Here is a 25,811-nt window from a genome sequence, read left to right on the forward strand (position 1 = left end):
GTTGACTGGATGACTTTGGACCAAAGTCCCCTTCCCTCATTTTTATCCTAATCCAACCACAGCATTTTTCTAGGGAAAAATAGGAGGAGGGAGTGCTATGGAAGCTGCTCCAAGAGGAAAGGAAAGGATAAACTGCCTAGCAAACAAATAATAATGAATTTATTGATTATGGGTGGTTATGTCTTCCAATCTAACAAACAGACCAAGTTTGCTTACTGAAGTTCTAGCAAGCCTCTCTTTTCAAGATGTGCATTATGTTGGTTTTATTTTATTTTATTTTGTTATTCTTGTTGCTTTCAGAGAGGTGGGAGAAATATTAGAAGATTAGAGGAAGAATAACCAAAATATAAGTAGAAACCCATTATAGGCAGCACTCCTATGTGTGCTTATCTGGGTGTCAACCCTATTCCTGGGGTTGTACAAACATATGTACATACATACATGCCCACCACACTCTTCCATTTTGGGGTAAGTAATATTAGGCAAAGCATAGAACGGGAGTAAGAAGGAGTAAGCCAAAGAAATTAATGGTACGAGAAAGGAAAATACAGCTAAATCTGGTGGAACGATTACATTGTTTTGTCATTGTAGGTTATTTCAACAGCCCCAGGCTATAACACCTGACAATCTATTTCTGGAGGCATTGGTGTCCTGTAATATAGAGAAAGTATGTCTATTGCATCCCCACAAATCTGTTAAAATTGAAGCCTGGTTGGTTTCTGATTGGGCATGTTGCAGCACACAGATCTTGCAAAACTCCGATGGTGTATAATCTAAAGTCAATGGTTTTAGGACACTGCTTATATTTCCATGATTATCTTATGTACTCCCGATTTTATGAAGGTAAATTCTCCTGAACAATTTGAGACTTGCTTCCATGTTAAGAATTAAGAATCAATATCTTTTCTAATGCCTCTCAACATTTGGCTTTTTCTGTTGCCCGCATCTTTTTGCCACTGATTTCAGGATTAAATATATCACCTAGTGGAAAGCCACATATATTGGGTTTTAGTCATCTTACTGCACAGCCTTGTTTACAGAGATATTTTATTTATTTATTTATTTATTTTTTAAATTTTCAATGGCAGCACCATTTAGAACTCAGGCCCACTTCCTTAAAAACGGAGTGGGGGATAAAGTATGGAAGAAGGAATGAGGTCACCCCCTCCTCCTTTTTCAACCACTAAGGGAATGATTGTTAAAATGGAGAAAGAGGAAAAGTGTAACGTAATAAATAAATAGAGAAATAAAACAAACAGATAAAGCAGAATAATAATAATAATAATAATAATAATAATAATAATAATAATAACAACTCTGTGAGTGTGTGTGTGAGAAACACATTTGGCACATTGAAGAGGGTATTTACATGGGAGAAGGGAGTGGTCCAAAGCTGAGAGTGGACAGTCAGGCAGCAACATGGAGAAGAGATAAAGCTGAATTTGTGGGGTAGAAAGGATAAACTCCTTCTCTCCCCTCCATTTTCCCTTAGCCCCCTCCCAAAAACCACCTTCCGCTATTCCCTCCAAATCAGGAATCATTCTCAGTCGCTGATCTTCAGACCTAGTTGGGTTTGGGAGAAGAATGGCAGATCCTCTTAACGTCTTCTAAATGGAAACTTCGTATTCTCTGGTGTCCTGTTAAGAAGAAAGGGGGGGGAAACACCTTAATTCAGGGACAGAATCTCACCTGCTCTTTTCCTTTACCTAATTGACTTTAAACTATTCAAAAATCAAAAGATTACCTTCATGCATTGTGGCAGGGTTGGTTGGTTTATGGTCCCATGTAGGGATGGTATTCACTTACTTTCCCTACCGGTTCGCAAATGTGCACGCGCATGTGCCCGGCCGTCCATGCATGCGCCCAGCCTTCTGTGCATGTGCTTTACTGGTGCACACGCCTTCCATGCGTGCACCCAGCCTCCAAAACGTGCCTAAATAGGAAGTCATAGAGCTGGGGCGGGTGGGCAGTCCCACCTGCGATTTCTGTACCGAACCGGCTGAATACCACCTCTGATCCCATGTGCCAACCCACCAAAGAAGATACATCCGTGATGGCGAACCTATGGCACACGTGCCACAGGTGGCTCACAGAGCCATATCTGTGGGCATGCAAGCTCAGCTCCGGCGTGCATGTGTGTGCCAGCCAACTGATTTTCGGGCATTCTGGGGCCACCAGAAGTCAGGAAACAGGCAGTTTCCGGCCTCCGGAGAGCCTCCAGGCAGGCGGGGAAGGCCGTTTTCGCCCTCTCCAGACTCCTAGAAAGGCTCTGGAGCTTGGGGAGAGCAAAAAACGGGCCTTTTGGTCCCACCAGAAGTCGGCAAATGGGCCATTCCCGGCCTCTGGAGGGCCCCCGGGGGGTGGGGAAGGCCGTTCACCAGGCCATCACGTGCCAAAAGCGAGGGGGTCATGCACGCATGCGTGGGGGGTGGGGTGCATAGAATTATGGGTATGGGCACGTGCGAGACACCCCTCCCCCCACGCTCCCCATGCTTTTGGCATGCGATTGCAAAAAGGTTAGCCATCACTGGGATAAATTCAGTAAATCATGGTTAAGTAAATAAAACCAGAATTCATCTTAGCATGGTTTCGTTTTCTCTCAACTCTAAAGGGGACCTTTGGTGACCACTACTGGCAGCATGTGGAAGTATTGGAGGGAATACAGGGACTCCTTGACTTATGGCCACAATTAAGCCCAAAATTTCTGTTTGTTAAGTGAGACATTTGTTAAATGAATTTTGCCCCATTTTACGACTTTTCTTGCCACAGTGAATCAATGCGGTTGATAAATTAGTAATCCAAATGTTAAGTGCATCTGGCTTCCCCATTGACTTTGCTTGTCAGAAGGTCGCAAAAGGGGATTCCGTGACCTTGGGATACAGCTAAGGTCATTAAATATGACTCAGTTGCCAAGCATCTGAATTTTGATCACCTAATCATGGGGATGCTACAAAGGTCGTAACTGTGAAAAATGGTTGTAAGTCACATTTTTCAGTGCCGTGGTAACTTTAGACGGTCACTAAATGAACTGTTGTAAATCAAGGACTACCTGTTCTCGGAATAGTGTTGAAATGAGCAAAATTCCCCCCAAACCAGTAGAAATGTGGCTAACGGATACCCTTGTTGGGAGAAACGGCAGAAAATCTGTAATGAACTCATCCAGGTTGCAAAATGCCAGATGACCACTTGATGGCAGTATGGGTGGGAACGGCTATATCTCTTCCAAGAGATCTAATGGCTGACCCTAATTTTACAGCCCAAATCTGGGATAAATCTGTACAGAACTACAATAGGATTGCAAGAGGTTGAAAAGAGCAGTGAGAAGAGAGGGAAATGCGGAACCGGAATAAGTCAACCCTCCTTAATCAGAGCTTTTCAAAAATAGGTACTATAGAACAATGGTTTGGCTGAGCATCTGCAGCTCACCCCAGCCTCGTAGAGAGGGTTGTTGAAATCAGATTCTACAGTGATGGGGCTGTAGCTGTGAGAGCTGGAAAAGGAGAAGCCAAAGAGAGTTTTTCCTTGGAATCTGCAGGAAAGTAAAAGAAGAAGAGAATGGAGTGAAACAATCAGCCTCTACCAGTTTGGAAAATCAGATTCATTTTAATGGCATAACTCCATGGACTGTATGTTACAGAAGTAACCCTAACCCAGTGGACGAGATTATATATTTTGCATTTGGATGGTTCAGAATTGGTCACCAGCATCTTCAGATGCAAAGAGCTTCTCTGAAGGAATTAGATCAGCCAATTGTCTGATTGGCTATCAGGCAGCTTCCTATGTTCTGCGCACATCCAACATTTTTTTAAAAAAATCTTCAAGTATATAATACTATAAAATACAAAGAGAAATAAAGATGATGAGGGAACAGAAGAAGGTAAAGAAAAGAAGGGAGTGTGATATAAAAGGGGAAAAAAGGTGACTTCCAACTTTTTTCAGTGCAGTAAAATACAAAATTCAGTTACAACTCACATTTTTGCTTTACGTGTTTAGTAAGTACCAACCATATCTATCACAACAAAATTAATCTGATCATCAATCACATTTTTGTCCATATATTGACTTCATTTTATACCTGAGGCCAAGGCCATTCAGAGAAACAGAAGGGATAAACAGTCAGTTGGCTACTCTAACTATGCTTAATGGCAAGTATGGACAGTGGTTAATACTTTCTAGAACAGAGTTCCCCAATCTTTTTGGCTTTGTGGGCCACCGTATGTATGGGGGGGATTTCCATGGCCTGGTTCCAAACAGCTCATGGCCTGGGGATTGGGGACCCTGTTATTGAAGTTGTAAAACATAAAATTTGCTGATTTGGCAGGAATCAAAGCTCCTTCTAGCCATATATGGAGAGCTTTTATTATCACTTGATATACCAGTGATCTTGGTTTCGAACTGATTATACGATTGCAGTATTAAGACATTTTCCTCTCTTTTAAATGTATGTTGGTAAGGCATTATATGCACCCAAGTTCAGAGTCTAATGGCACTTAGATGTCCATTGAGCAAAGCATACATCTGATATCACTCACTCACTTAGTGTAGTAGATGTAGATGCCTCCAATCAGCAGGATGACGAGAATGATGGGGAGGAAGATTGCCAAGGCAATGTTGCCACCTTCCATCTGGTGGGAAGGATCTGTGGTCTGGGTGACTACAAGAAAAAAGAAAAAGGTGAAGTATGTGAGATGTATGTATCAAACACTCCACTCTGAGCTTTTTATTTTATTTTATTTTTCAGAATTTATAGCCCACCCCAATCCCAAATGAACTAAAAAACCTGAAAAGTATAGCAATAAGTAAATTAGAACATGGTCAAAGACCCGAAACAGTTACAAAAAGCAAAGATAACTATGAAATAAAATCCATGATAATTGCCCACAGTCAATTAGCTGGGTTTGAAAGGTCATTAAAATAAAACAGGCTTAATCCATTTCTAGAATTGCAGCCAAGGTGAAAGCTGCATGTATTTCTTGGGAAAGAATATTCCATAGGATGGGAGCTACTACAGAGAGAACCAGATGTGTCCTCGAGAGGGGAAGGTCTACAGGCCTTCTCTGAATGAAGAGACAAGATGGGCAGATTACGTTCTGACAAATTATTGCTTGAAGCATCCTGCACCATAAAGCTTCAAATGTTATGAACAGCACTTTGAATTGGGCCTGGAAGTCTATTGGTAACCAATGCAGCCACTGTACTGTAAGTGTAATTCCATATTGGTGGGGTTGTGTTGGCAAAAAACTTGCTGCTGCCTTTTGTACCAGCTGCAGTTTATGGATTGTCTCCAAAGACAGCCCCATGTAGAGCACGCTGCAGTAGTCCTATCAAATGGACATAAGGCATGAGTTATTGAGGTCTAGGATAGGGTCTGGCACACCTAATCCCCTTAGCTACAACTTCCACCTGCTGTTTGAGCAGAAGAGAGGGAGGGAGGGAGGGAGGGAGGGAGGAAGGAAGGAAGGAGAATTAGGGAGGGAGGGAGGAAGGAAGGAAGGGAGGAGAATTAGGGAGGGAGGGAGGAAGGAAGGAAGGAGAATTGGAGGGAGGGAGGAAGGAGAATTAGGGAGGAAGGAAGGAAGGAAGGAAGGAGAATTAGGGAGGGAGGGAGGGAGGAAGGAAGGAAGGAGAATTAGGGAGGAAGGAAGGAAGGAAGGAGAATTAGGGAGGGAGGGAGGAAGGAAGGAAGGAGAATTAGGGAGGGAGGGAGGAAAAGGAAGGAAGGAGAATTAGGGAGAGAGGGAGGAAGGATGGATGGATGGATGGATGGATGGATGGATGGATGGATGGATGGATGATAATGTTTGTCACCCTCCCTGAATCCTTTCCCAAGCTTCTTCCCACTCACCTTCCAGTTTCCGGTCATCCAATAACTCCTCATAGGCCACTGGTGGGGAGAAAGAGACCAAAGGACTATGTTTAAAAAATGCCAGGCAAACAAAGAAGAGGGTCACAAAATAGTAAGTAAAAGCCACATACGATGGGAAAAGGGTCCCCGTACCTTTGCAGAGGGGTGGCTGGCTGGTCCATTGAGATGGATGTCCTGGTATGCAGGTGATTGTCACTTCCCCTATAAGCTCAAAGCCCTCATAGCAGAAGAAGCGCAGGGACTCTCCTGCTTGGTAGTGATGCTTGTAAAGAGTTTGGTACCCATTCTCTGGAACACCGGGGTTCAGGCAAGGCTCGTATTTCACTGGAAAAAGGAAAAAGGGGCACCAAAGAGTTTCAGGAAGTGCATTTGGCCCTGAGGCCACAGGTTGTCTGTCACTGATAGAGGAGACAATAGAAGCCAGACCTGGGCATTTGATGGCACCTGGGTCACATTGGCTGTCCCTGTCTGGCCCACGTGAAGAAATTAGAAATCAAATATACATAAGACATAACTTGTATTCTTACCATTAGCAGCTAATGAAAACTATACTTTATACTGCTTTTTGTAAAGTGACAAAATTAATATTGAGCAGAATTAAATTCAGTCTTTTGCCCAAAACGTGTTTTTTTTTCAAGAGGCAACTGGACTTTCTTGTTTTTCTTTGAAGATGTTTCACTTCTCATCCAAGAGGTTTCTTCAGCTCTAACTGGTGGATGGTGGAGAATGGAAGATCCTCTTGAAAAGCTCAGGAGGATTTTCAGCCAACACAACATACATGCACACTTTAAACCAGTGGTGAAATCCAATATTTTTTACTACCGGTTCTGTGGGCGTGGCTTGGTGGGTGTGGTGTAGCTTGGTGGGTGTGGCAGGGGAAGGATACTGCAAAATCTCCATTCCCTCCCCACTCCTGGGGGAAGGATATTGCAAAATCCCCATTCCTTCCCCACTCCTGGGGGAAGGATATTATAAAATCTCCATTCCCACCCCATTCTGGGACCAGCTAGAGGTGGTATTTGCCAGTTCTCCGAACTACTCAAAATTTCTGCTACTGGTTCTCCAGAACCTGTCAGAACCTGCTGGATTTCATCCCTGCTTTAAACCCAAGAATACACTAAGGCAGAAGCTTGTTCACCCTGACAATAAAACACCCACACAAACTGAGCAACATAGTATATTCAGTATAATGCAGAGAGCCATGTGCAGATCTATATTTTGGGGAAACAAAACAACCACTTCATAAACACGTGGCACAATAGAGGAGAACAAACCCATCAGGACAAGATTCATCAGTCCATCTGTGTGGACTGTGACAAAGGCCACTCTTTTGAAGACAGCAAACTCCACATTTTGGATAGAGAGGACTGCTGGTTTGAAAGAGGGGTCAAAGAGGCCATCTATGTCAAAATTGAACAGCCCTCTCAACAGAAGGGGAAGGATACCGTATCATCTATCTCCAGTCTACACCACAGTCCTTTCAGCAGTTCCAAGAAGGCTCTGCACCCATTTGCACCACTCAGGGGACCCTGAGGACACAGATAAACCTCCAAGTGGCCTCAACACTTCACTAAAAGAATGCAAATGAGTGGCTGCTTGCAAGGAATATAAATCCTTCCATCCCCTACCATCCAGTCAGAGCTGAAGAAGCTTCTTGGACAAGAAGCAAAACGTCTTCAAGGAAAAACAAAGAAAGCCCAGTTGCCTCTTGAAAAGCCACCTTTAGGACAACCATGACCTGGATGACTGAGAATCTCCATAGATGTTCAACCTATTGGTTCAGCCATCCACAACAGTCCAAGATTCTTATATGGCCCCAGGGAAAATTAATAGCCTATCCCCGGTATAAATAAAGATATCCAGATGACTGTGAACTTCATTCAATTAGAAACTATGCTAAGATAGTCGATAGAAGAATAAATGTGGAATCTTATTTTTCTTTTGAATCGCTCAATAGGTCATGTACTATCCTGATCTTGCTGTGTCCAAGACCAACATAACCGTTTATTGTGAATTAGGATGTTCAGTCATCCTAAAGAATATCCATGTCAACATGCAGAAGAATCTTAAGGGCCATTTTAACTTTGTCTGATTCTGGAAAGATTAATTAGGCATACATGACTGTATTGACATTTCTTTAAGTAGGTATGTGATATAGGAGCTTAAAAGTGCATTTATGCTGTTCAGGGTCTTGGCAAGCTTGTTCTACGGTATTAGTGATACATTTCTTGCTTCTGATATCCTTAGAAAAATGGGTACAGTTTCCCTTCCTATTTAAACACATAAAAAATATACTGAAGTGAGCAAGCCATATTAACTAGAGTGGATGATCCAAAGAAAAGCGGCAAATCCAACACAGGTAGTCCTCCACTTATCACTATCATGGAGCCTGCCAGAGGTTGGTTTCAGCAGGTTCTGACCAGTTCTGAAGAACTGGTAGCGGAAATTTTGAGTAGTTCGGAGAACCATTAGTAAAAATTCTGACTGGCCCCACCCCCATCTATTCGCTGCCTCCCGAGTCCCAGCTGATTGGAAAGAAATGGGGATTTTGCAGTAACTTTCCCCTGGAGTGGGATGGGAATGAGATTTTATAGTATCCTTCCCCTGCTACACCCACCAAGCCACACCCACCAGGCCACACCACGCCCACCAAGCCACACCCACAGAACTGGTAGTAAAATATTTTGAATCCCACCACTGGAGCCCGCCCATCATGGTTGCAAGTGATGATGATCATAAAACAAATCAGTGAAATAACCAACCCAATTTTATCACTTTTTGTGGTGGTCGGTAAGTGAGCATTGTGGTCATTAAGTGAACCAATGGTTTATAATGGCCACAGTTTTGCTGGAAACTAGAAGTCCGTGTTGATGTTTGAGAAAACCATCTTAAAATGCAATGATGTGACTGCAGGATACTGCAAATGGCTGTAAATGCAGCCATTTTGCTGAGCCCCCAAAGTTTCATCCTGTGACTGTGGGGGAGGGGACTATCAGAACTTCGAATCCAGGTTGTAAGTACCCCCAAGATAGATTCACCACAACTTTGAACAGTTGATAAGGGACCAGTCATAAGTCGAGGACTCCCTATAACCCGTCAGACCAGCTAAGCTCTTGTTAAAATGAACTGTGATGTACTTTGCTGCTTTAAAGACCCTCCCAGTTCTAGCTCCCTCCCTTCCATTTGCTTTTTCCTTCCCTCGCTTTTACTTACAGACACACTTGGGTACTCGGTCGCTCCATTTAGGGGTGCCTGTATCTCGGTTGTAGCAGGTGAGTGAATTGCTCCCTTCCACTACGTAGCCTTCATGACAGAAGTACTGGACGTGAGAGCCGATGGAGAAATGTCGGTCTGAGACACTCCGTTTGCCGTTGCTAATCTCTCCAGGATCAGCACAATTTATAACTTGGGGAAGGAGAAGGTGTAGTAAAGTATGAGAATAGGCCTCCGTATTTCCCTCTGGTTCCCAATTCAGGAATCATATCTGATTGTGGATATTTTAGAGCAGGGGTCTCCAACCTTGGCAACTTTAAGCCTGGCGGACTTCAACTCCCAGCTTTGCTGGCTGGGGAATTCTGGGAGTTGAAGTCGGCCCGGCTTAAAGTTGCCAAGGTTGGAGACCCCTGCTTTAGAGTGTCATTCTACTCCGGGAATGTTTCAGCTTTCCTTCTAAAATGACACAAAGACTCTAGAACTGCAAATGATGGACCAAAAGCTCTCCTCTTAGAAAGTCTAAAACAGTGCATCAGAGTTTTCAATGGTCTCCGGTGAAATTTATTTATTTATTTTAGTTATAAATAAATGTATATAACTACTCTAATTGTATATAGGTGATTCTGGGCAGCTTACAAAATTTAAAAAACCTCCCCTATAATAAAAACCCATTAAAAGAAAAACCTCCACCCCACCTCTCATGGCAGCAACCCAGGACACGTTAATGCTTTTTATGTCCAAAATGTTCTTCCTTCAACATAATTTTTCTATTTCTCCCCCGCCCCACACACAATAGGCTCGACATAGCTGGCCAACACAAAAAGTGAAAACCACACAGATTCAAGAAAGGCACTTCTAATCCTAGTTGGTGTAATGCTAATTAAGATAACAACATAATATTGAAAAACGTAAAAGTAAGCTTCCAGTCAAAGTGACAGCAAGGTATATAGTCACTCTGAATGTTTTCTTCCCACAGCTTCCATTTCTGAATTGTCTGCCTCTTCTCATGCCCACTAAACTCCTCCCCCTTTTGCATCCGCCTCCCATTGTCTTTCACACCTCCTTCTTCATGCTTAGATAAGTGCTAATGTGGAGTATCCTTACCACCTATTTTAGCATCAGAAAGACTTACTCTTCTGACAAGTAGGTGGGCTGTTGCTCCATGATAGATCCCACTGGCAGGTGAGAATGTCGGAACCCACAATATCATAGCCTGGCTCACATTGGTAGGTTACGACTGTGCCACGGATAACAGCGGTATGAGAAGCTGTGCGCCAACCAAACTCCACCTCTGGCAGCTCCGGGCAAGTGTCATTTTGTGGAACCTCTGTGAAGAGAGGAGAGGGAGGGGAGGGGAGAGGAGAGGATGTAAGGACTACCTTCTGCCAGGCACTGTCCTGTCTCATAGAAGAGAATATTTGTAGCTCGGGGTTGAACAGTGGGGCCTTTTATTACTCTCTTGAACTTGTAGGCATTTAATTACCAAAGTAAGTAACATCAGCAGCGTACTGTCCTACCTCTCCTCACCAAATTTCACTTGTTTTCCCATTTTTCCACTTCATGTCAGGAGTTCATCTCTACAAGCAACTCATACAATCACATTGTTAGAAAGGACCAACGGCCCTGCTCAGAAATCCAAATTAAAGGATCCCCAACCAACACCCAGTTGCACGATTACAAGAATACTGCTATGACACATATACTCTGTTTTTAAACTTTATACTGTCCTCCAGATTGGCGTTTAAGCAAGACTTCTGCCTCTTTTCTTCTTCAATCTACTTCTGCTAAAATTACAACTGGGCGAAAATATCACCTTGGTTTTATTCAGCTGCATTTGAGCTCTTTCCTTTTCCTTCTTCTGCTTCTGATCTCAAACAAATGCATCATACAACATTCCCGTCCATTCTTGGCCCAAGCAGCTTCTGGAGGCTTTTTTGAAGACAGCTTAACTTCTTAGACCATTTTCATAGGATGAGTCAGCAGGCATTAATTTATACCAACTTCTCTCTCTCCCCCCTCCCTCCCTCTCTCTCCCCCTCCCTCTCTCTTCTCTCTCTCCTCCCTCCCTCTCCCCCTCCCTCTCTCTCCTCTCTCTCCCTCCCTCTCTCTCCCCTCTCCTCTCCCTCCCTCCCTTTCTATCCCCTCTCCCTCCCCTTCCCTCTCTCCCTCTCTTTCCCTCCCCCTCTCTCACTCCCCTCTCTCCCCTCTCCCTGTCTCCCCCTCTTTCTCCCCTCCCTTTCTCTCCCGCCTCCCTCCCTCTCCCTCCCTCCCTCTCTCTATCCCCTCTCCCTCCCCTTCTCTCTCTCCCCCTCCTCCCCCCTCCCTCCCTCTCCCTCCCTTTCTCTATCCCCTCTCCCTCCTTCCCTCTCTCCCTCTCTTTCCTCCCCCTCTCTCCCTCCTCTCCCTTCTTCCTCTCTCCCTCCTTCTCCCCTCCCTTTCTCTCCCCCTCCCTCCCTCTCCCTCCCTCTCTCCCTCCTTCTCCCCCTCCCTCTCTCTCTCTCTCCCTCCTCTCTCTCTCCCCTCTCCCTCTCTCTATCTCATTCTCCCCCAGTTTACCCAAAGCATATCATAGCCTTTTCTCATACCCTTATAGCGCACCAGGAACCCCTGGCTGAGACCGAAAAGGGGGTCACCAGGGTCTGACTGGAACTGCAGAGTCACTGCTGGGCCTGAAGAGTAAATGTTGAACCGAGGATGGGGGCCCAGGTACTGGCCGAGGATCCGGGCAGTTAAGTCTCCTCCGTCAAAAACAGTCAACACATCAGATTTGCGGATGTTGAGGCTAGCAGGGGAATTGGGGAGGAGGAGGAGACAAAGAGAAAGGATTGTTGAAAGAGGAAAAGGAAAGTGAAGGAGTCCACAGCCTATTTCTGTTATTTCATCCAAACTGAAGGGCAAGCGAGTGCACACATGGATGGGAAGACAAGCGTGGATTTTTCTTTAACCAGTAAGTAAAATTGCAACCTCTAAGTGAAAGAAAGTATTAATGTAGAGGTCAAGCCAAGTCCACTCCAAGATGATTCTGAATTAGTGCTTTGGATCTAGAGGGATCCCCAGATGTGAGACAGATGTCAATAATGTTAAAAGGGTAGGTGCAATTGGCTTGTCGAAGCCCACTCCCTTTCCTACTGTTCTTACATGCATGTGATATACTTTAAAAAGAAGTGATTTCAATTGCTTGTCACACTCTCCATTCTGACACTGTGGTGGAATGTAGTCTGGAGTCCCAGGAGGGACTCCAGACTACATTCCACCACAGTGTCAGAATGGGCTGACATTGTGAGGGAATGTGAGGGCTGACACAGAAGGGAGGGGCTGCCTCCCGGAGGTCAAAAAGGCCACACAGCTTAGAATATCTGGTAGGCAGGAAGAGGGCAAAGATGGCCCCTCTCTAGCAGTTCACAGTTATGCAGATAGTTGCTTTAGTCTGGAAGATTCTGTCTGTAGGTGAACAACAATGAAGAAACTACTTGGAAGTAAGTCCGTGTATTGTTTTTCACACATTCACGCACATTCACCATCATGGATGCCTGCTATTTTGACCTCACATATGCAGCTTTCTTTTCAGGCTTCAAGATTCCCTACATCAATTGCTGTATTAACTTTAATGAGTGGATTCCTTAAAGCAGCAGCGTTTTTTTTTTCAGGCATAATCTTTATTAAAGTTTAATGCAACTTGTAAGAGCACTTTCATGAACCATATGTTTTGGAAAACGGAAGAATATTTTCATAATCTCTTTATTTATTGAAAACACGTTGGGCAGTGGTGGGTTGCTACCGGTTCACCCCGGATTGGGCAAACCGGTAACAGTGGCGGGAGGATCCACCCACTTGCCCGGATGTATTTGCACATGCGCAGAAACTTCTGCACATGTGCAGAAGCGTCGTGTGAGTGCGCGCATGTCCACGAACAAACCAGTAGTGACGGGATTTGAAACCCACTACTGATGGTGGGGAATCATAGTGTGTCTAAAAGGAAATGGATCAATTGGATCCTTTCTGTCCAATCATTGGACAGAAACAGCACTGGTCACACTGGTAGACAATCTTCATCTGGATTAGGGGTGTCAACCTCGCAGCATCATATTGTCGACACGTGACATATCGCAACTTTTTTTGCCTTCGCTAAAACAGGAGTGACAGTGGCCAGCAGTTGATGCATCTGTCCTGCGGCGGCAAGTTTGACATCCCTGATCTAGATGATGGCGTGCCCCTCCTAGTCCTATTACATTTTTTCATTGGCATTTGAGTGCCATCAGCCATGGTACCTTCTCAACCATCTGGAAGGGTTGAGGGTTAGGGTGCTGCTTTGCTGTGGTTCTTCTCCAACTTGAATTGAGAGTTTTAGTCAGCAGTTATGTGGGAAGCACCATTAGACCTGAAGCCAACACAGGCTGGGCCAGTGATATTGGAGAAATCTGAATCAGTGTAAGCAGCCATACTGGACCCCATGGGAGAAATAAGCTCAGACAAAACCCTTCTAAGAGGTGCTCTTCGTGTGTAAACATCTTGGTTTCTTGGAAACATCAATTCTGCTGGTTGTTCTAGAAAGGACTGTGCTCCCTCTCTCCCTCCTATAGAAGAGATCCTTGGGGAACCTCTTGGATTCAAAGCTCTGTTTAAACATCTTCAGCTGGTGTACCAGATATGCCTCTGCTTGGACAAGGAAACTTTAGTGACAGCAACCTCCTGTCACCTGACCAGATTCCTATAATGGAGGATTGCTTTTGAAGACAAATCAGAAGCTGCAAGTGGTACAGAAGACACCAACCAGACTTCTGATATGGGAAAAGCATACAGCACACCAAATACAATCACACCATTGCTATGGTTACTGAACAATTCAAATATGTGTAATTACAGGTAGTCCTTGACTTACAATCGTTTGTTTAGTGACCGTTCAAAGTTACTGTGGCACTGAAAAAAGTGACTCACAACCAACATACTCACACTTAGAATCACTGCAGCATCCCTACAGTCATGGGATAAAAAATCAGGTGCTTGACAACTGGCGTGTGTTTTCGTCGGCTACAGCCTCCTAGATCATGTGGTCGTCATTCATGACCTTCCCCGCCAGCTCCTGGCAAGCAAAGTCAACGGAGGGAGCCAGACTTGCTTAACGACCATGTGATTCACTTAACAGAGTGATTTATTTTAACAACCACGACAAAAAGGTTGCAAAATTGGGCGCGACTCACTTAACAACTGCTTTGTTAACAATGGAAATTCTGGTCCCAATTGTGGACATAAGTCAAGGACTACCCGTACCTATGAAGCCCTATATGACATGGTGCTGGTTCCCATTAGACTCCTCACTAAAACATGACTCTGCCTCTCCAGTTATCAAGAGCCAGTTTGCATATTAATAAAAAGGGTATGAATCAAAAGCTAGGACTTTTCTGCATTGACCCTGCATTGCGGAAACCTTCCACCCACACACATGAGGTTTTAGAAGGGACTTAGGAACATTTCTTTCCAGCAGGACTTTGGCCTGAAACAAAGATTACAAAAGGCCACCTAGTTCTTTTTCTAGTCCTTTCTTCTTGTACTAATTTACCTCAGTTGCCTGGTATACTATCTAGATTCGGAAGACTGTTGAGCAGGGGTGGGATTCAGCTTATTCGGACCGGTTTGCACTAACCGGTTCGCTCTGACGATCAGGTGGGCCTGCCAGCCCGCTCCTGCGCTATACTGACCTTTATTTCCTTTGAAGCCCAGCTTTACAAATGTACTGTATGCACGCAAAGCGCGTGCTCAGCAAACCAGTTGTTTACACCGGTTGAATCCCACCACTGCTGTTGTGGGATAACAAACAAATACATTATATTTAATGCCTAGCCACATGTAAATGCATAAAGTTGTTCAGGGTTTGTTTTAAAAAAATATCATATATATACTGGTGTTACTGTGATTTGTGGAGAACTTTCTAACTCTTGAGTGTATATCCCTTGACTTAATGGCTCTCCAGAATGATTCTGTTATTATGTGACTGTAGACAAACATATGAATTCAGTTTGCTGCTTTGGACAAGCTTTCTTGTGCCTCTAAATTTTTAGAATCATTGACAGGGATATGATTCTAAGAGGGAACTTAAATAATCCCCTCCTTCTATTCCGTGTCCTCTACTGTCATTTTAGCCTAACTTTGAACTTCTGTTCTATGGAACAGAAAATAATTAGATCTAGCGGCATAAATACTAGATTAAACCTAGCCTTTTCTTTCTTGCACTGAAGATTTAAAATGTTTCACCATCCAGACGCTTCCTTCCATAAATATAGGGAACTTACTGTAACATTCTGGTTGATGACCTCTAAGTAGGAATCCTATTTGTCACAGCAGATTATCCTCAAAGTACACAGACATCTTTCCATGAATTGATGGTATGAATGATTTCAACAATTACTCTAATGATGGATGATGGTTTCAGGGATCATGAGGACACAGTGCTTTGGTTGAGTAGGGAGGCCTCCCTCAAGAAAATGGGGTGGTATTGATGGTGGCAGTAGCAGAAGTACCTACATCTCAATGTCTAGCAGCACCCTCTTCTCCTCCTGCACCCGGATGCCCCATACGCAGTCTTGACCTTTTCCATAAGACTGAGGCCAGTCAGGAGAAAGAACAACACCTGTTGGCTCAGAGAGCTCCCCACCACACAATGCTGGAGAGAAAAGATGCATAATCAGGAGAAGACTATAGCTTGAATGAAGCAGTGCAGCTACTCAACCAGTTTAAGCTAGTTTTAAACCAATTTCTTTTGGTACCACTAAAGGAGAATAATTGTAGTTCAGGGTTGAAATGAGGGGTCCTTGGTGCTCTCTGAGCTTGTTTGTTTTCTTACAGATGTTTCATTACCCAAACTAGGTACAGTGGTACCTTGATACTCAGCTGCTTTGCAACTCACCCAATTTGGTACTCAACGCATTATGGCGTGAAAATTTTTGTCCTGATACTCATCGTTTGTTTGGTACAATGTACAAGCTAGAACTTGTCGGTGTTGGTTGCCTTGTGACTGACTACATTATTCCTTACGGGGAAAATTGTTTGGTGCTCATCATTTTTGGAACTCATCATGCCTCCTGGAACCAATTAATGATAAGTACTAAGGTACCACTGTAACAACATCTGAGCTCTGATGATGTTGTCTAGTCTGGATAATGAAACATCAGCAAGAAAACAACCAAACTCAGACAGCACCAAGGACTCCTCATTTCTTTTGGATTATAAAAAAAAGCAATAGGAAAAGGCAAACTGAACAGCCCCTTTACCTCCTGACCCTCCCCCAGACACACACTATCCTCTGCCCCAGAATTTAAGAGAGGTAAAATGTGCCTCCCAGCAAAGATAGTGACAGCCATCTTTCCTCATCTCTGCGTTGCAATGCTTTCTTATTCTCCTCTTTCCCTCTTTCTGTGACTATCAAAATGACCCAATAATCAAAATATGAGAAATTGGATTCTAGGTCATGACACCAAGTAGCTGTGAAAAATGTTACTGCAGTAGTAAGAAAGAGAATATTAGAGTGGCCAAGACATTTTTTTTTTTCTGCAGAGACCGAGGATATCTTGAAAACTGGATAGTTCCTTCGACTTGTTCCAAAAAGCAGGACTAAAAGATTATAGCAGCACAGCTACCAGGCCCTTCCACTTAAGGGAGCGAATAGGATCTCCAGAGAAAATGCAAGACAAAATGGATAGAATAAGAAAGATCAGGGAGTAAAGGATATCTTCAATCTATATTAGAGAAAGGGACTCTCAATGTTTCATTTTCTTTCATTGGAAGAGAATAACCTGAAAACCGGGACATACGTAAAAAGAAGTCCCTCAGAGGGTTGGGAATAGAATTCTGCAAGGACTTGCAGCATTATTTTGACAACATAGGGGGAGGGGGAATCCATGTAGCAGGTCTGCATAGATAACTCAAAAGAGGTCACAACACAAAGACCTGAAAACGAAATCCAGTCACTTGGCCCACAGAACAGAAATATGTATCATCTTAACAAAAGAAGCTACCCTTGCCCCATGATGAAAGTCAAATGAAAGACAACTAAGCCCATTTAAGAGATAAAACACTACATCATTTATTTGGCTGCCAAATCCCATATAAATCACTGGGATTCTTCCAAGTTTGTACTTCTAATTCAGTTAAGACTGGGGTGAATGTTAGATATGTTCATGAAGAAAAGAAATGGCAAATGTATAATGCATTTCCACAGATCCTGATGCCCCTGGCTACTCAGGGTAACTCTTGTGAGCTCCCCATAAGGAAAACAGTATTTAAATGTCTTGAGAATGAAGACAGCGGAGGGAAGTTGATGTTTTCTGAACATGAGATTCAGAAGGTTGTATCATTCTCTCATCCCAAACAAATCTGATGTAGTGACTGGACGTTGAGAAGATTTCATTTTCCTTTCACTAGATTGAGGAAGGCCCATGTCCACCTTTGCAACTGGAAGTGGATGGTCCGTTTTCTCACCCTCATTATAGCAAGAGTTGAGGTGCTGGGCTGAAGCATAACAGCACCACATGGGAAGGCCTTTGATGATGGACATCAAAACCCAGCAATGGTTGCCTGCTGTGTCCAATCCAGAATTCCTGAACTGAAGTGCCCTCATGATGGGTGATAGGGGGAACCAGCTGCCTACTCGTGCCAGGTTCTACTAGTCCAACTGCCTAGCTCCTCAGCTTCCTGAAGGAGAGAATGTGGACCTTCCAGAGGCATGTGGCTCATAGCTGGAACTGATAGTTTTGTAATGGAGGAAAGAAGATCTCCCTTCCTGGAGAATCGTGCGTCCTCCCAGTGTCCATGTGCTCCCCAGCCATTAAAGAAAAGACCTGAACTGGAATTAACAGAAAGATACCTTGGAAAAACAAGTGGTGTTCTTTCTTGTTCTAGGAATTTTTAGAGATATTTTAGTCCTGCCTACTGGAGCAAGTAGAAGATGGAACCCAGTTTTCAAAACATGTAGATGCTGAAAGTCTCCACAGCACATTTAGCCATTCTTGCTGACACTGCTGGGGTTCAGCAATATCTGAAGCATCACAGATGTCCCACTTCTGCTTTATTGGGGACGGACGGACACACACACGAAGGGGCATTACATTACTTCACATTCCTAGTTGTTTGTAAGTCATTCTAATTTTTTTCAAAAGGTTATTGTTGAGTCCATAGGATGGAAACCGAAGGCTCTGACCATATTACCTTAGAGTTAAAGTATTTTATATTTCTGGATTAAAATAATAAGTGGCCCCACAAAGTGTGTGTGTGGGGGGGGTGTTACAGTACTATGTTGTTAGAACCAGCAAAAAGAAGTCAGCTGAACTAATCACCTATCCCCTAGTGCAGGGGTCTCCAAACCTGGCAACTTTAAGACTTGTAGACTTTAACTTCCAGAATTCCTCAGAGAGCTATGCCCTAGGCTAAGAGGTTAAATTTAGTAATAAACAAAGCCAGGCACTCAGAGTTAAACCAGTCAGTTGTGTTGTAAGAATACTTAAGTCCAATCATCTAGCCTGGTATGTATCTGTAGTCCTCCAAAAAGAAAACGAGGTAGAGAGAGGGAGAGGGAGAGGGAGAGAGAGAGAAAGAGAAAGAGAAAGAGAAAGAGAAAGAGAGAGTAACCACCTTCCCATACTCAGCCAAGGTCTCAGAATATACTTTCCAAACACTAGTGTAATTGAGCCTTCTTCTGATCAATGTTGAAGGGGATAGTCATAGTGAGATCATTTAGCCTTCTCAGTAGTATCCTGATACAGGATATCAGTTCCTTTCTGAAGGAAATAAGTGAGACTCTAGTAACTCTATAACCCAGTTAATGTGACTGTCTGCTTCCAGTACCGTTCAGCCCTATGCAAATAAGCTTTCTAGATCATGCAATGTTCTTGCTTGTAAAATGGTGTTTTTAGATCTGCACCTGTCCCATTTTAATTTCCAGACTTTGTACAGATCATGGCAGATCCATACTCTGCCACTACTCCCCTCTCCTTCCTATCATGTTGGCTTCTGTCTCTGCCCCAGTTTGCTCACCTGTGCAAACATGTGCCTGAGTTCGTAAAACCCAGTGTATAGCAGTAATTTGTTCAGGCCTGTTGTGCCCCATCAGCATGCCCCATTAGTCTTTCAAGCAGCAGGACAGAAACACAAAAGAGCAATCAAGGAGAAAAGACATTACGCATCAGGCTCCATAAGAAAATTGAGTGGAGAGTTTGAGGTGAAGAATGATTACCTTTGCAGGTGGGCTCGCTTTCGTTCCAGCGGGGGTCTCTTGAGTCAATGCATTCAATGGCTGAAGGACCCTGCTCAAGCATGTATCCTGCACTGCAAGCAAACTCTACAATGGTCCCTGTACGATACAGAGGGTCTGATGTGCTGAAATTTCCATGGGCCAGGAATGGTTCATAACATCGATCTTCATCAAAAGCTGCCACCAGGGGGAGCAAAAAGTCAGAAAACTGCCCCTATAAAGGTTATAGCTTCTGATCTCTCCCATTGCAGTGAAGTATTACAGTAATATCTCCTTGAAGTTGGGATCAACCCTACCTCTTTTGTTGACAAGGTATATACCGTACATTCAACTACAACATTACTACATCTCGGTCAAATCACAAGAAGATTTGCACCTAATTCCTTGTCTAAAGTTTTGTATCCATTCAGCAACCTTCTATGTCTGATCACTTCTTTCCTGCTAACGTTGCTTTCTCAAACTTTATCATCTTTCTTCCCTCAATATTTAGGTGATTTGAAGAAAAACCAGCTCTAACCCGCTGCTTCTTCTGATAACAATCTGGTTCTTCTGTTTCTCAATCTAAGCAATTTGAAGATGTATGGACTTCAACTTCCAGAATTCCCCAGCCACTTTAGCTACTAGGAAGTTCTTTTTTTCATTTAAACAGAATCTATCCAGCTACAACTTATTATATCTGGTGCTAGTTTCTTTGACCATGGAAAATACTTTTGGGTCATCTAATCTTCCCCAGTCTTCTTTTCTGCACACTTATCTTCCCTATTCCTTCAGCCTACCCTTCTGGGACATGTGTTCAAGTCCTGAATCAATGTTACTTAAACTCATTTCTCCCTCCAGCTACCCCCAGCCTTTCTCTCTGATGACCTCTTTCTTGTCTCACTTCCCTGCCTCCTACCTTCTGCTGAAGTTCCTGTCTTTCCCATTCTCCAGCCTTCCTCTTATATCCTTCCTTGTGGACTCTTTGCTTCTTTGCTTTTTTTTAAATTAAATTAAATTTAAATTAAATTAAAACTCAGACCACACTTTTTCTGGATAATTTTTATCCCAGAGCTATAATTGCACTCAACAATGAACTAAAGGGCCACCATCAGTGAGCTGTTGGACAGCATTACTTGGTCTGTTGTGTGGATGTTTGGGTGGTTTAAGGGTGGAGAATTGTGATGGGTGGGAGTATGTTTGGGGATTGTTATGTGTGTTGGACCTGGACTTTGGATGTTAAGTGAATTTCATTGTATGGGTATACAATGGCAATAAAGTTATTATTATTATGTCTCAATCCCATTTTTTGTCCTAACCACACTGAAAACTTCTCTTTTCTTGACAGAATCTGGAATGAAACCAATGAGTTCTCAGAACCGCTATATATTCTGTAGCACCATAACAGTTTAGCCTATCAGTGCCCTGAGGCCTCATTGCTGCACACTAGTAATTTATCCAATCCTAAATGACAAAGCAGAATTTTGTTTATTAAAATAAGCTTCCAACACTTCGCTCACAACAGTGTTGCATATCATTATGCTTGTTTGATTTGATGAGTTCCCAAAGTTACCAATAGCAACTATCAGAATCTACTGCCAAGAGAGAAGATAACATCATGTTTTCTTGCCTCTACCATTTCTGAGCAGGTAAAATATGGGGAAGGAGGGAAAAGATTACATTCTCACCTTCGTAGCGCAGGCTAAGGATGAGGGGTGTAGCAGGTCCCTCGCTGATCAATTCAACAATGAGAGACTGAGCATCACTTAGCAATCCCCGTTCTGGGACATCATCCATGTCAGAATCATAAATGATAGGGGAGAAAGTGCTACTCCCACTGCGGATCATCAGCCTGGGAAAGGGAAAGGATTTGGGTAAGCAGATTTCCCCAACTGAGGGTACATGACATACTCTGCGTAAACGAATTTTGAGTAAACCTCGGGAAAGGCATGAGTGGACAGTAACGGATTCAGATAAGAGATTACGTAATGCAAGATTCTGTTATTATAGCCTCTAACAATAAAATCTCAGCGGTGTCCTAGTTGTGAAAGGCTGGCTTCAAACTTGAAAACTTGTCCAAATTTCTCACTTCAGCCAAATGAAGGCAAAGCTGTTGTAATCTCTTGTCCAAGTTTCTCCTTAACATTTCACTCATCCCTTCTCCAAAGACAGTTCTAAATTCCTTTGGACTTCTCTACTTTAAGTGTTTCATGAGAGTCCATCGTATTTTTGTGAGCAGTACAAAAATATCTTTCTCCTCCTGTTTTTTCCTCCTGTTGTTTCTATGTCCCACACTGATTGTTGCTCTCATCCCTCATCCCTGCACCAGGCAAGGTTCTTGACATTTTCTGAAATATATCTCAACTGTTCCTGCTTGTCATCAGCTGATGCCTCCCCATCTTCTCTCTTCTCTTCCTCCTTCTCCACTCCCACCTCCACGGCATGCTTGATTCAGGGGTGAAATGCTACCGGTTCGCACTGCTTCAGGCAAACCGGTAGCAGCGGCAGTGGATGGTTTGGAGAACCGGTAGCGGTGGCAGCGTGATGCTCCGCCCACCCACCTGGACTTTTTAATCAGGAAGCAACCTGTTTTTTACCCTCTGTGTATGCACAGAAAGCTTTGCACATGTGCAGGGGGTCCAAAATTGCACATGGCGCATGCACTTCCGAACCGGTAGGGAAGGTAAGTAGATTTCACCCCTGGCTTGATTGCCTGTCAATTTTCCATCTTCTCACCCCCTCATCCCCATTTTCCCATTTTCTCACTTGTCATTATCCTCATCCAGTGCCACTCTTTCAAAGTGTAGATGGAGTCTCTGGCCTTCAGGTGCTTCTACCAACCAACGGCAGGTCAGGTTCCGACCACGTGGTCCTCCTGGGGCCTCCGGAGCCACAATGCGTCCACGAGTGGCATTGTGAACTGTTCCTCCACAAGAAGCTAAGAGGAGGAAGGCCAGATGTTCTTTACAAGTCCCGTTTTCCCCTAGAATTCTTCAAATCCAGAATTCTGCTTAACATTTCATGCATCCTTAGAAAAGTCCTTCAGACTCATAAACTAAGTTTTACCCAAGGTAATATCCTGAATCCCTGGCTAATCCAACTCCTGACACTTCCCAGGTTCCTTAGTTTAATATTGCCTTTTGGAGTTCAAAGCCATTTTACAAATTTTTTTTACTAAATATCATTAAGGTCCTCATTCTCTGCAAATATGTTTTGGGCTATTATGTTTATCACTCCTAGCCAAGATACATTTTCATGTGATTGGCGAAGAATATAAAAGTCACAGTTTTCCCTTGTCATAGATGTCTTGGATTGACTAGGATTCCGTAGCTTTCAGGAAAATTTAAATTTAAACCCCAAGGATCCTGGATCTATAGTTTGGACATTTTTTTTTTTTTTTGGAGCATTTGCAATTGTTCAAGGAGTCCAAACTTACAGGAAAAATTGAGCATTATTGAAAGACTTATTTTGCCCAACATTATTCTTCAAACTGAGGCCAGTTAAACACTCTTAGAAAATCAGTCGAAAGATATTACTGTGTAAAGCCTTGGGTGTTTGCCCAGAATGTCTGGCAATCAGAGGGATAATACCTCTAAATATAAAGCTTCCATTCTAATGACAAAATAGCTACTGAGGCTTTCTCCGCTGTTAATTTGTCTAATTTTATGTCTTTCTAAAGCTATCGAGTTACTATCATCCCTGCACCTTGCAACAATAAATTATGCATTCTGCAAAGAAACATTTTAATTCTGAACATATTGGCAATCTGTTCATTGTGTAACTGCCTGGTTTTAACATTTAGAGGAAAAAGTGTTATTTGCTTTGTTCTTGCATCATTCATAACCATATAAATCTTTACACTTTAACTCCACAGAATGGAGGAAACAAAATTCATCTGTCAGTATTATGAACGGCAAAAGAAAACGAAATGATTCTCTATTCTTCAATAGCAAACTCTTAAATCAATCCCCTGCTGGACCAAAGAATTCTTAGCCTCCAAATGATCATTCAGTATTTGAGACCAACAGCCAAATGGATAAATGTCTATGGAGATTCTCAGTCATCCAAGTCATGGTTGTCCCAAAGATGCTTTCTCAGGAGGCAACTGGACTTTCTGGTTTTACTTTGAAGACATTTCACTTCTCACCCAGTTCTTGGATGAGAAGCGAGAAACATCTTCAAAGAAAATCCAGAAAGTCCAGTTGCCTCTTGAGAAAGCACCTTTCAAACAGCCAGATGGATATTTTTGATTAACGGAAAACTCATCCATTAAATATATATATATTTCTTTATCAGCGAAATATAAATTTGGTGTAAAATGGTTTGTCGTGAATGCGACTGCTTAAGGGCTCCTGGATTGGAGTTGAAAGGCAAAAGGGATGCAGTATGCTCCCTCCCACATGTTGGGGTAGACCAGGTGCCTCGATAGAAAAACACTTTATATGTATGTATGTATGTATATGTATGTATATATGTATATATGTATGTAAAAAGTTAAAATCTCAGGTGCTTTCCCGCATCATTATAAGTTTGTTAATTAAAATGTTTAAAATCCTGGCTAAGATCACAGCTCAGAATCCTCTAAATTCCCAAACAAAAACCTTTTTAAGGTCTTTCAAAAATCCTATCTTAGCCAGGATTTTAAACATTTTAACTAACAAACTTATAATGACGTGGGAAAACACCCGAGATTTTAACTTTTTACATACACACACCCACGAAAACTTAAGAAGACGTATATTTGTATGTGTGGACACATACATAATTCAGACAATTATTATGGTATTTTGAAGTTCCACTCATAGCCCCATTAACTGGGCCATTGGTATCAGTGGATTTAAAAAAATGCACCCAAAAATACTTCATCATACAATGAAGGAAGAAAGTGTTCTCGAAAAAATGTTCTGCCCCTGGGATTCAAAAAGCTTTAAAATCTTCTCCCTTTTGTCCATTACCACTCCAATCTTTTAACAAGGCTGCATTTTCTTGTTCATTTTATTCCTTCACTCACCCACACACGCAGGGCTGGTGCCACTCCACCGAGGGCTGCTGACATTGAGGCAAATGAGTATCTCTTCACCTCTCAACTGGAAGCCTGACTCACATTTGAAAGTGGCAGAGCCCCCCGGATGGAGATCAGTTACCATGACATCCCCATTTTCTGGCCTACTGGGGAAGCCACAGCTGAGCAGGAAAGCTGGGGTTGAGAGATAGGAAGGTTATAGACAAGGAAACATAACAAGTAATTATGCTCACAAAGTGCCTTCAACAAATGATATGCATTCATAAAGGAACATGCTCAATTCTGCCAGTACTTGGTAAATATTTGTACACCTAGACAACAGTTAATAGGCTTTTTGTTCATTTTCGGTACGCTCACTGCCTCAGATAGTCTTTTTAACACACAAAATGCACACTGAATTTGTATCATAGGATATGATGGACCCGAAGAAGTTCTCATCTACTCTGAATATCATTGGGTGTGTATATTTTTAATTTGTAAATGGGTTTATTGGCTTTCTTCTTTTTTTTAAAGTGAGGTATGGTTCCTTCTGATTTGGATTTACGAAAGGGGTTTTCTTTCACTCTTATGTAAATTAGTCAAGCTGTAAGGCAGATAAACCCTTGTTAAACCCACTGCCATCATCCTCAAGAGATTTCTTTCCAGTGCTTCTGGGATTAGATCACATCTAAGGAAAAGAGCTTCTGGTAAATCATATTATGTGTCTCATTTGCTTTGCTTTGGGGGGGCTCCCACCCTATATCATGCATACGTACTGTTAAGTTGGGTGAATGAGGACGCAGCAAGCCAGGCAATGAGTGACAACAGCTCTTTATTGTATGGTGAGAACCCAGCGACTGACCAGGGGAAACAGCTCCCTTTATATACCTTGCAGCTGTGGTGGTCGGCCAATCAGCTGACGGTCAGTTAATTCAAACTGCCCGCCCAAAATCTACATACATAACACCCCTCCCCTCCCAGAAGTCACTTGGGGTGGACATTAGCATACAAAGTCTCTCAGGTGACCAGGGCGTGTCCGCACCCTAGTTGACCTGCGCAGTTCAGTCGGAGGTGTGGCGTCGAGCAGGTCGGAGGAACTCCCTGTTTCTCCCTGCTCCACCAATGGAACCTCCGAGAATTCGTTGTGGGCGGCGACTTCTGCAGCTGGTCGATCTTCCGCGATGGGGCAGCGCTGGATCTCGGGGCCGTCAGCTAAGTCCTCCGCTAGACTCGGGTTTGAGTTAGTTCAAGAGTTCTGTTGGTAGCTAGGGAGTGGTTCGTTGAATGCGTCTTCTATGTTGGCCCAACGCTTCCGTAGCTGGTCAATGTGTCGGCGCCAAATCCTCCCATCTCCCATGTCTACTCTATATGACTTGGGCCCTGTTACCTCTGTGATTGTCCCAGTTTCCCAGAGGGGCCCATTCCTGTAATTTCTAGCGAACACTGGTGTCCCTACTGTGAACTCCTTAAGCCTTTTCTCTGCCCCTCTAAAGCTGTCAGGAGAATAACTGGGG

At 43.2% G+C, this 25,811-nt stretch overlaps 1 protein-coding gene across 3 annotated transcripts in view; it reads right to left on the reverse strand.

Moving 5' to 3' along the window:
* Positions 1-1,330: 1,330 nt before the first annotated feature.
* Positions 1,331-25,811, reverse strand: part of SEZ6L2 (seizure related 6 homolog like 2) — a 40,364-nt gene continuing 15,883 nt past the window's right edge. The window contains exons 6-18 of one of the 3 annotated variants that reach the window (XM_034419702.3): positions 24,307-24,492; positions 22,062-22,233; positions 20,984-21,147; positions 19,302-19,496; positions 15,599-15,737; positions 11,665-11,861; positions 10,212-10,406; positions 9,080-9,271; positions 5,999-6,190; positions 5,846-5,884; positions 4,537-4,654; positions 3,427-3,529; positions 1,331-1,637 (exon numbers count right to left, since the gene is read on the reverse strand). In XM_034419702.3, the coding sequence (XP_034275593.1) occupies positions 1,608-1,637; positions 3,427-3,529; positions 4,537-4,654; positions 5,846-5,884; positions 5,999-6,190; positions 9,080-9,271; positions 10,212-10,406; positions 11,665-11,861; positions 15,599-15,737; positions 19,302-19,496; positions 20,984-21,147; positions 22,062-22,233; positions 24,307-24,492 (1,922 nt within the window). In that variant the 3' untranslated portion in view covers positions 1,331-1,607. The remainder of the gene's footprint in view (positions 1,638-3,426; positions 3,530-4,536; positions 4,655-5,845; positions 5,885-5,998; positions 6,191-9,079; positions 9,272-10,211; positions 10,407-11,664; positions 11,862-15,598; positions 15,738-19,301; positions 19,497-20,983; positions 21,148-22,061; positions 22,234-24,306; positions 24,493-25,811) is intronic. The other 2 variants (XM_034419703.3, XM_087893868.1) reach the window with 2 other exon arrangements.

The sequence above is a fragment of the Pantherophis guttatus genome, chromosome 4 (genome assembly GCF_059756535.1).
Source record: "Pantherophis guttatus breed Tessera chromosome 4, ASM5975653v1, whole genome shotgun sequence".
NCBI classification, from domain to species: Eukaryota; Metazoa; Chordata; class Lepidosauria; order Squamata; family Colubridae; genus Pantherophis; species Pantherophis guttatus.